Source organism: Lathyrus oleraceus, chromosome 3 (genome assembly GCF_024323335.1).
Source record: "Lathyrus oleraceus cultivar Zhongwan6 chromosome 3, CAAS_Psat_ZW6_1.0, whole genome shotgun sequence".
Classification (NCBI taxonomy): domain Eukaryota; kingdom Viridiplantae; phylum Streptophyta; class Magnoliopsida; order Fabales; family Fabaceae; genus Lathyrus; species Lathyrus oleraceus.
In genome coordinates this window covers 68,843,233-68,854,415 of record NC_066581.1, presented here as the reverse complement: position 1 = coordinate 68,854,415, position 11,183 = coordinate 68,843,233, and the positions used below count along the sequence as shown (strand labels likewise).

General features: G+C 41.7%; 1 protein-coding gene and 1 pseudogene across 1 annotated transcript; one reads left to right on the top strand and one right to left on the bottom strand.

Annotated features, from left to right (window-relative positions):
- Positions 1 to 261: 261 nt before the first annotated feature.
- On the bottom strand, positions 262 to 361 carry LOC127134147 (uncharacterized; annotated as a pseudogene).
- Positions 362 to 3,387: 3,026 nt separating this feature from the next.
- LOC127129709 (uncharacterized) lies at positions 3,388 to 5,190 on the top strand. The gene is made up of 2 exons (XM_051058845.1): positions 3,388 to 4,114; positions 4,817 to 5,190. Exons 1-2 carry the CDS (start codon positions 3,388 to 3,390, stop codon positions 5,188 to 5,190), a joined length of 1,101 nt encoding a protein of 366 aa, XP_050914802.1.
- The last annotated feature ends 5,993 nt before the right edge of the window (positions 5,191 to 11,183 follow it).

The following is an 11,183-nucleotide window of genomic DNA, read 5'->3' as shown; positions in this document are numbered from 1 at the left end:
CCGTCCAACAACATCAATTTGCTGGAAATCCTAGAAACGATCCTAATGAACACCTGACCAAGTTTGTGCAGTACGCAAATACTGTAAAGGCGAATGGTGTATCTCAAGATGCGATAAGATTGCGCCTCTTTCCTTTCTCACTAAAAGACAGAGCTTGGGCTTGGTTGCAATCCTTGCCCTCCAACTCAGTTACAACATGGGAAGAACTGAAGAACGTCTTCTTATCCTGATATTTTGCGCCGAGCAAAACTGCTATGTTGAGAGCTCAAATCAAAGGACTCAGGCAAAAAGATGTAGAATCTCTCTACAAAGCATGGGAGAGATACAAGGACATGATGAGGATATGTCCACATCACGGTCTCGAAGATTGGGTGATCATTCACACATTTTACAATGGGCTTCTGTATAACACAAGACTTACAGTAGACGCTGCCGCGGGCAGTGCACTTATGGATAAGCCATACAACAAAGCCTATCAACTCATTGAAAACATGGCCCAAAACCATTGCCAATGGGGAGGTGAACAAACTCCAGTGAAAAAGTCCTAGACAAAAGGTGGAATGTACGAAATCAGTAGCCTTGACCATGTTCATGCAAAGGTAGATGTCCTTGTTCAAAAATTAGATAACTTGACCATACCACCCGCAGCCACTGTGGCTGCTGTAACTCCAAACTGTGAGTTATGTGGAAACCCTGGACACACTGCACAAGAATGTCAAATATTAGCAGGAGTCCCAACCGATCAAGTGAATTACACACAAGGAAATCCCTATTCGAATACCTACAACCCAAGTTGGAAAAACCATCCTAATTTCTCGTATAAGAATAACAATGCCCTTTATGCACCTGGCCAAGCACCAGCTGTACCGCCTGGATATCAAAAACCAGCTAGTAATGCTCCTAACATGCCTAGGAAGTCAAATCTCGAATTGATGATGGAAAGCTTCATAGCTACCCAAGCTCAGACAAACAAAGATTTCTTGAACCAAAACATACAAACTAGCGAGCAACTTAAACAACTAGCGAACAAAGTAGACGCCCTAGCCACCCACAATAAAATGCTTGAAACACAGATTTCACAAGTGGCTCAACATCAAGCATTTACAGCCGCTCCAGCTGGTACATTTCCTGGACAGCCGCAACCTAATCCAAAGGGACATGCAAATGTCGTTATACTGAGGAGTGGAAAAGAAGTAGACGGACTCGTAGATCCAAGACTCTAGAACCCTGCCATGTACCAAAAACCAGATAAAACCTCAACTGAGCAGGTGACTGAACCAAAGGAAACAGAAGATAATACCCAAGAGGCCAAAGAGAAATAAAAACCTTATGTGCCTCCACCTCCTTATAAACCACCCATTATGTATCCTCAAAGACTCAAAATTTCTAAAACTGTGAGTCAATTTAGGAAATTTGTTGAACTTCTGAAGCAACTAAACATTACGATACCCTTTACAGAAGCCATCACACAAATGCCCTCCTATGCCAAATTTCTTAAGGAAATCCTATCCAATAAGAAAAAGATTGAAGATGACGAAACAGTTACACTTACTGCCGAGTGTAGCGCCATAATCCAGAATAACATGCCTCCCAAACTAAAAGACCTAGGTAGTTTCTCCATACCCTGTGTCATTGGAAAATTCCTCATAGACAAAGCTCTATGCGATCTAGGAGCCAGCATTAGTGTAATGCCCTTAACCATTTGTAAAAGGCTCACTATGGGAGAATTAAGACCGACCAAGATGTCTGTTCAATTAGCTGACCGCTCAATCAAATATCCTGTCGGTATACTAGAGAATGTCCCCGTACGGGTAGGACAATTTACATCCCTACGGACTTCATAATCATGGACATCAAAGAAGATACCAGTACACCTATCATACTAGGAAGGCCATTCTTAGCTACCGCCGGAGCCATAATAGACGTAAAGAGAGGTAAGCTGACATTCGAAGTTGGAGAGGAAAAGGTTGAATTCATCCTGACTCAATTCTTACAAGCACCAGCTATAGACGATACCTGCTATCTGCTTGATGACATAGACGAGTGCGTGAGAGAGATGGAGATGCAAGAAACCACATATTCTGACATAATGAAAATCCAAATCCCTCCAATCTTTGAAGACGATAATTGGCATGAACCATACCAAAACGAATGTCTAAGCAAATGCTTAGCACTTACACCCGACCACATGCCATGCCCAAAGAACCCTGACTTGGAACTAAAAACACTACCAAAGAACCTAAGATACGAATTCCTAGACGCTGAACTGAAAAGACCAGTAATAGTCAACGCTGACTTAGGACAGATGGAAACTGAGAAATTACTAGATGTCCTAAGAAAATACCCAACAGCGTTAGGATATAACATCGCCGATCTAAAAGGAATAAGTCCTTCTATCTGTATGCATCGCATTATGCTGGAGGAAGATTGTAAAACCTCTAGAGAACACCAGAGAAGGATCAACCTAATCCTAAGTACCATAGTCAATGATGAAGTAAAGAAACTGCTAGATGCTGGAATCATATACCCGATCTCTGATAGTCAATGGGTCAGCCCCGTTCATGTAGTACCCAAGAAAGGAGGTGTTACAGTTGTTAAGAACGAGAAGGGCGAATCCATAGCACAAAGAGTTGTGACCTAAAGTAGAATGTGCATTGACTATAGAAAACTAAACAAAGCCACTCGGAAAGATCATTTCCCTCTACCCTTCATTGACCAAATGCTTGAACGATTGGCTAAGCATTCTCACTTCTGCTATCTAGACGGTTATTCAGGATTCTTTCAAATCCCAATCCATCTTGACGACCAAGAAAAGACTACCTTCACATGCCCTTATGGTACATTCGCCTATCGACGAATGCCATTTGGATTATGTAACGCTCCCGCAACATTTCAAAGATGCATGATGGCAATCTTCGCCGATTTTATAGACGACATCATGGAAGTCTTTATGGACGATATTTCTATTTGTGGGCAGAGTTTTGAAGGATGTCTATCTAACCTTGAAATGGTACTCGAAAGATGCGTGAAAGTAAACCTTGTTTTAAACTGGGAGAAATGCCATTTCATGGTTTAACAAGGAATCGTGTTAGGTCACGTGGTATCTGACAGAGGAATTGAAGTAGACAAAGCTAAGATCGAAATCATAGAGAACCTTCAACCTCTGAAAACCGTTCAATAAATACGAAGCTTTCTAGGACACGCCGGTTTCTACCGACGTTTTATAAAGATTTCTCGAAAATAACCAAGCCACTTACAGGATTATTAATGAAAGACGCTGACTTCATATTTGATGAAAAATGCTTAACAGCGTTCAACCAACTGAAAACATCTTTAATCACCGCACCCATAATGCAACCACCTGACTGGAGATTACCCTTCAAAATCATGTGTGATGCGAGTGATTACGCAGTATGTGCAGTACTAGGACAAAGGAAGGATAAGAAGCTTAATGCTATTTACTATGCGAGCAGAACATTAGATCCAGCCCAAATAAACTACGCCACCACTGAAAAAGAACTTCTAGCAGTCGTGTTCGCTTTGGAGAAATTCCGTTCCTACCTAGTGGGGGCGAAAATTATCATCTATACCGACCACGCCGCTATTAGATATTTGTTAAGTAAGAAGGATGTCAAACCAAGACTTTTAAGATGGATCCTTCTCTTAAAAGAATTTGATTTAGAGATAAAAGATAAGAAAGGTACTAAAAACATAGTAGCAGACCACTTATCACATATCGAAGGGAATAAGCCAGAACCAATTCCAATTAACGACGATTTCCCTTACAAACGACTCATAGCCCAAATGGAGAGTGATATGTCTGAACTAACATTAAACGATACAGAAATAGAAGAATCTGTGGAAGAAGTACATGCGAATGCAACTCTGCCATGGTATGCTGATTTTGTCAACTACCTAGCCGTCGGAGTACTTCCACCGGACTTATCTTACCAACAGAAGAAGAAATTCTTCCATGACCTAAAACAGTATTACTGGGATGAACCTCTACTTTTCAAAAGAGGGACCGACGGTATTTTCCGTCGATGTGTTCCGGAGGACGAAATAGATGATATAATCTCTCATTGCTATTCCGCTCCCTATGGAGGGCATGCAAGTACCTCAAAGACCTGTACTAAGATCCTACAATCAAGCCTCTTTTGGCCTACTCTATGGAAAGACGTCCATAACACGGTTATAAAATGCGACTGGTGCCAACTCACTGGCAACATCTCAAGACGCGATGAAATGCCACAAACGGGAATCTTAGAAGTGGAAGTCTTTGACGTATGGGGGATTAACTTTATGGGACCATTCCCAACTTCTTTTGGTAATAAATACATACTTGTCACTGTCGACTATGTTTCAAAATGGATCGAGGTTGTAGCTTCTCCAACAAATGACACACGAGTGGTGATCAAGTTATTCAAGAACATTATCTTTCCCAGATTCGGTGTGCCAAGACTAGTAGTTAGTGACGGTGGATCCCACTTCATATCAAATATATTTGGAAAACTTCTTCTTAAGTATGGAGTCAGACACCGAGTAGCAACACTGTATCATCCACAAACTAGCGGGCAAGTCGAAGTCTCAAATCGAGAAATAAAACAAATTCTTGAGAAGACCGTAGGAATATCCAGAAAAGACTGGTCATCCAAACTAAATGAAGCTTTGTGGGCCTACAAGACGGCATACAAAACCCCGACAGGAACCACACCCTTCAAACTAGTTTATGGTAAATCATGCCATCTCCCTGTGGAATTAGAACACAAAGCATATTGGGAAATTAAAACCCTAAATATAAACTACACTTCCACAGGCGAGAAACAAATTCTGGACATCCACAAATTAGAAGAGATGAGATTGGACGCTTACGAGAATGCTAGGATCTACAAAGAACAAACCAAAAGATGGCATGACAAACGCATTTCTAGGAAGGAGTTTAAAGTCGGCGACGTAGTGCTACTATTCAATTCAAGACTTAAACTTTTTCCAGGAAAACTCAAATTTCGGTGGTCCGGCCCTTTCGAGATCACCAAAGTCCTAAATAGTGGTGTGATAGAAATAAAAGGTAGGAATAGTGACCCTTTTTTAGTAAACGGGCAGCGACTAAAGCATTATCATAATATTGAAAATAGAGACTATTCGAACAGTCTCAGACTCATAGAGTTGCCCGCTCAACCCAACACCTAGTACACTGCGATGCTACTGTCGAACTTACGACATTAAACAAAGTGCTTAGTGAGAGACAACCCACCCTTTTTCCTTTTTGTTATCTTTATTACATACTATTTTCCTTCTTTGCTTTTCTTCTTTATTTCGTTTGCTCCCCTCTCCTTGATTCTTTGCAGTCATTCTTGTTGCTACTAGTAACTAACTTATACATATTGAATACTGATAAACAGGAAAATTACTAACTAGTTAGTTAGTTACCTTCATCATGCAACAAATAGAGACAGTTTTCAGAGGCAGAGTTCAACAAAGGCGGTATGATTATCTAGCCCGTAAGGATATGGCATTAACCATATATTATGATGGACCGGCCATGGATAAATTAGGCATCCGAGATAGCATCCTATTTATGTTTAACTAGCTTGGGTGGGAGAATGCAGCCATTAAGAGACGGTTTGTCACGTACCGTGAACTAACCTTAGAATTCCTTAGCTCCCTTGTATACAACCCCGAACATGGTTACGGACTTAACAAAGGGTTGATATCCTTTAGGTTATTTAGCATGGACTTCACCTATACCCGTCGAGACCTTGCTGACCTCCTAGGATTCCCTAGTGGCCCTTTCGTTTTTACTACCCGTCAGGAGGACCTAATCGAAAACATCGACCTAGATGACTTTTAGGGTAGCATATCTGGAGAATCCAACCCTAACCCGAATGAGATGCACTCACAAAAGATCCATAACCCTGCTATCCGATACTTTCATAAAATACTAGCCCACACCTTATTTGGTAAGGAAGAAAATAACACCTTAGTGTCCCGCGATGAACTCTTCATCCTACTTTGTGTCGATCAAGGTCAACATGTCAATATCGTGACATTCATGATGGAAAGATTTGTTCACCTTGCTAAGAACAACAGTACCCCAATAATCATAGGTGGCCTAGTAACCATGATAGCAGACGCCATAGGACTTGTACGCCCACTTTATGAGCTTGTACCTTTTGGAAACATCCGACCAATGGATATCGAATTTTGCTTTAACCGCGGAATCATAGGAAACATTGGAACGGATACCTTTGATTATCTAATCAGTAACGAAGTGGTTCGACTATTTACCTTGCCTAACCATGAGAAAACGAGTGTTCACAACCGCGATAACTGGCTTTATGACTTAGAGGAACACCCTATTGATCCACCTTCACCTCCCGCGACTCCGCCTAAATATGAGTGTATCAATGACCCTATCCATATGGAAGAATCTGACCCTGAAACACCTCCCAACTATTATAACATTGATGAACCAGTCCCTCCATCATACGCTGATAATCATGCCATGCTCATCACCCGTCTGAATGGTTTTCAAGTTGACATCACAATTGTGAAAGAAGAGATAAAGCTCATACGCTTTGATGTCTTAGGCCTGATGGATATAGCCGTTGAGCAGTTTCATTATCTGAACGAAGTTGTCGCTGCATTGGGACAAAACTGTGGCTAATACTACTGACCACTGATTTCTCCTACTCGCACTAAGCAATGAGGACACTGCTTTGTTTTGTGTGGGGAGGGAGCACATTTATTTTACTACCTTTATTATTTTATTGCTTTTTTTTGCTATGTTATCGCTACAATTTTTTCCTATGTTACGTTTAATTTCAATCTATTAATGCATTTGCAATTCATTTACTTTTGCTTATTCATTTATTTATTTATTTCTGCATTTATGCTGTTAAAATTCAATTGCTTAGTTATCATTTTTGTTGTTATCATATGCTGCTGCAACCTGTGTTAGAAAATTGAAAATCAGAGTGTGACGACCGTCACATATAGGGTGACGCCCGTCTCACAGACGTGACGACCGTCACGGATCTGCCATGATCGTCACACAGCATGCAAATGACCGTTACGAGCATCTGACCGTTGCAGACGACTGTTACGCCTCTGTTGCGCGTGACGACCGTCACACCCCTGTGACGACTGTCACGAATTCCAGAGAGCTCGCCTATAAAAGCAGGCGTTCTTTCTCTCTTCTTCCTCATCAATTACCACTCTCATTACCATTTTGCTCTCCATTATTTCAATTCTTTACAATTTTTCAAGCGTGTAACTCACAAATATTCCATCCCACCAACCAATACCAAAAGTTCCATACACCTCACAAATGGCCCGCCAAGAAAGAGCTACTCCCGACCTATCAACCGTCGTATTCTGAAATGGGGAAGTCGACGAACGTCAAAGAAGCAACTACCTCAAGTTCTACCAACGCTCCGTTCAAGCTATGAGGTATGTTGATCATGAATGCCTGACGGAGTTAGGACTTTTGGAAGGCGTGGAGTGGATGCTAGCTAACTTAAGCTTGACGCAACTCTGTACCACGCCGCAGCCAACCTATGAAGCGCTGACCCTGGAATTTCTAAGTTCCTACTCTTATATCACACCCTCTGGCGCTACCCAATATCTCATCGGTGTCGCCACATTTAGAATGTTCGACATCGAGTATTCTCTAAATCAAACCCAGATAGCGAGAATGCTTGGTTTCCGACATGGAGAAGGAATCCATTGTTGCATCCCAGAAGGATGGTCAGAGATAGCATTCCCAGTTTGGCACAACCTCACTAACATGAACGCCACGAGTTGGGATACGCTCAACGCAACATATATTCAGCCATTAGATACTTTCACCGAGTCCTGGGCCACACCGTTTTTGGAAGAGTCAGCAACCATAAGGTAAACTTCGAGGAACTTTTCCTTCTTCACTGTGTGTTTTCCCAAATCGCGTTCAATGTTACTCCTTTTCTACTAGCCAACATCCAGGCTGCATGCATGAGAGGTAGCCAGGCGTTTTGTTGTGGGGGAATCATCACCTCCATAGCATTAGGATTGAACCTGGGAGATAGGCTAGCCAACTTACCAGCCCTGGAAGCAGAATTCCTCGACATCGACTACTGCCGTGCTTCACACCTGATCAAAGCAAGAGATGACGGGAAATATCATCCTGTTGTCAGAAACAAGGTAGTTAAAGGCATCATCATGCCCAACAGGAACCGCACAGATCCGAGAAAAATGGAAAATTGGATTTTTTATTTGGATGCCCCCGAGCCAAATGATGGAAATCCTGGTAATGGTGCAGATGAAATCGAGGAGGAGCTTGACAGAGGCATGCCTCAACCACCTTAAGAGCACGCTGCAGAGACTTCTTCCCGAGGACAGCGGAGAAGCGAACGAAGACCCGCCTCCATGGAAAACATTTACGCCGAGATGTTACGACACAACCAAATAATGGAAGACCGCCAAACAGAAATGATGCAAGCGATCCAGCAAATGCAGCGGGATCAGCACGATTATGCTAACTGGCATGATCAGGGGATGGCGGAACTTTCAGACCAGATGAGTGCCCTGACTTATCGCGTATATGCCATCCAGGAGTACGCTTAGCATGTAGGATTGGATCCTACCCAGCGAAGAAGGGGTGAGCGAGCAAGAGCAAGAGCCAGAGCACGCAGAAGCCAGCCGCGTAATGACAAGCAGTGAATTTTTGTTTCTTTCCTTTTTTATTCCTGTATACTGTCGCATTGAGGATAATGCATTGTTTAAATGTGGGAGGAAATCCTTATCACTCCTTTACTTGTTTCTATTGCTAATTGTCGCAACCTGAAAAATACAGTGTGCGAAAAAACAATCGGCGAAAGAAAATGACAGAAGAGTCGCCACCGTGCGTTATTTATCCCAAAGGAGGGAAAGGAAACGCTCGAAGTAAACCTGAAAAAGGAAAGGACAAGACGGGGTCTCGCAACCAAATCTTGGGTTCGGGAGTCGGTTATGCACAGGGAAGGTATTAGCACCCCTACGCATCCGTAGTACTCTACGGGATCCACTTTTGTAGTTCTTGTCTAAAGGGTGTGAGTTTATCTTGTGCTGTTTACTAAAAAAAAGGGTTAAATGAAAATGACTCGCGCGGATGTCGCATCCACTGCATACGTATCTCATCTGAATATGAGAATCAGAGTCTTCATAGCTCGGCTGACCTATGGGTAGGGGGTGTGTGCTCGCTAAGACATCGCGTCTTATGCCTACGTATCTCATCTGGAATGAGAATCAGAGCAAGCCGTAGTTCGGCTAACTACGGGGTTATGGATTGGGTTTTGGACAAACGACGTTACTACGCAATCTACCAGATGCTCGACCTTTGGAGACTTACTCACCTGTAGTAGAAGGAGTAAACATGTGTTTAGGAGAAGAAAAATCAATGAAGGGTTAGGGTTTGATGAACTCATGCAAAAAGGCAGTCCTTGACGAAGGAACCTGTAAAAAAAACACAAAAACATTGCCTCCTATCGAGGTCTTCCAACTAGGAAAGCAGTCAAATGCGGGAAAAATGTAAAAGTACCACGCGGATAAAGATCCGAAGTAACAGCAATTAGAGGAATGGGAAACCCAGGGATCCTTCCAAGCTAAACACCATCAAAGAAAGTGAGTCAGTACAAGTAATCGGAATGAAACCTCCAGGGGGTATCCCACAAATAAAGTGGAAAACCACGCAAGTTATCCCTGCAAAAGTCATGTGAGCCCTCACAAAAACTCAACAAACAGGTTAGAGACAAAAAAATAGGGTAATCAAGGGTTGCCCCCAAATCAAAATGTAACTACATGAATCATGCCATTAAATATCACAAAAAATACATGCATCAAAAGGGTATCAAATTCACCCATAATACCTCATACATTTAGAGCATTCAAATTAAAGGCATAAAGATGATGGATATAGGGCAAACCTAATTGGAGAGCTTGATTGAAATTGAGTTGCACCCGTGAGGTTTACAAAACAATCTTTAGGGTTTATGTGAGACAAAGGTTATTCTGTGCAGTTGAGTTCCCTTCAGGGTTTGGAGGCTGCTCTGAACTCTGTTAGCTCTTCTCTCACTATCTTTTTCCTCAAGGTAATAGGAATAGAATGCCCCTTTGTTTCACTGAAACTCTAGTATTTATAGCCTAATATTGGTAGCTTAGTGGGCTTTTGAGAGAGGTCCAAGTCTGAGATTTTTTCTTTTATTTTTTATTTTTTTATTTTATTTATTTTTTATTTTTTTTCGTTTTTTTTTTCGTTTTTTTTTTTTCGTTTTTTTTTCGTTTTTATTTTTATTTTTATTTTTTATAAATAAAGCTTCTTGGATCTAATTCTGATTGATATGATGAAATGCAATGTATCTAATGTTAAATGACCTAAAAATGAATGCATGCATGAGGTGTAAAGCGTATGCTTCCAGGAAAAATGAAGGGTAAATTTTGGGGTATTACACTAATATTTTCAGCCAATACAAAAAATTTTGCTTGTCCTTATCAATCATTTTTACATATTTTGGCATAACAAAAAATTTCCTTAAGATTAAATGCATACCCTACGAGTACATAGGTTGTCTTGCGGAGGCTTTGTTAGGAAAACTGAGAAAGATCTAACAAGATTGATACCGTCCCGACACCCTAGATCCCTTATTTCTACGAGATTAGTTTGAATAACCATTATACCGACACCTTAAGTCTCCATTCTAGAGTAACCCCTAGTACTTTATACTAGCAGTCAGCACCGTCTCGAGCGCAAACCACGTGGAGAGCCGATGAATATAAGTGTTTGATGCCTACAAATTAAGAAATTCCTTCATACTGTTGCTATCAAGAAATTGATAAACGAACCATACAAAAGGTTGCAAAGATATACAAAAAGAAGGAACAGAAACCCCATTTGGTTGGTCCAGAGGTACCTGGTACTGAACTCGGTAGGGCAAACTATGGCCCGATCCCCCACAACCTTCAAAAAGGGGATATATAAAGGGGTACCGCACTAGTGTACCAGACCCCCCCCCCCCCCCCCCCGTGCTAAGAAAAGGATCAAAATCACTAACCGACTACTCCACTAAGTGCGTGCGGAGGCAAAGGGCTTAATGTGATTGCGCTAGAATGAAACCGAGTGAAATAGAAACAGAGACACTAGGTTGAGCTATAATAGCATGATTCAAACT

Coding starts and splice junctions, on each gene's coding strand:
- LOC127129709 (XM_051058845.1), top strand. CDS start 3,388: ATGTGTGATGCGAGTGATTACGCAGTATGTGCAGTACTAGGACAAAGG. Junction 4,115..4,816: donor TCCCTATGGAGGGCATGCAA/GTACCTCAAAGA, acceptor ACACTTCCACAG/GCGAGAAACAAATTCTGGAC.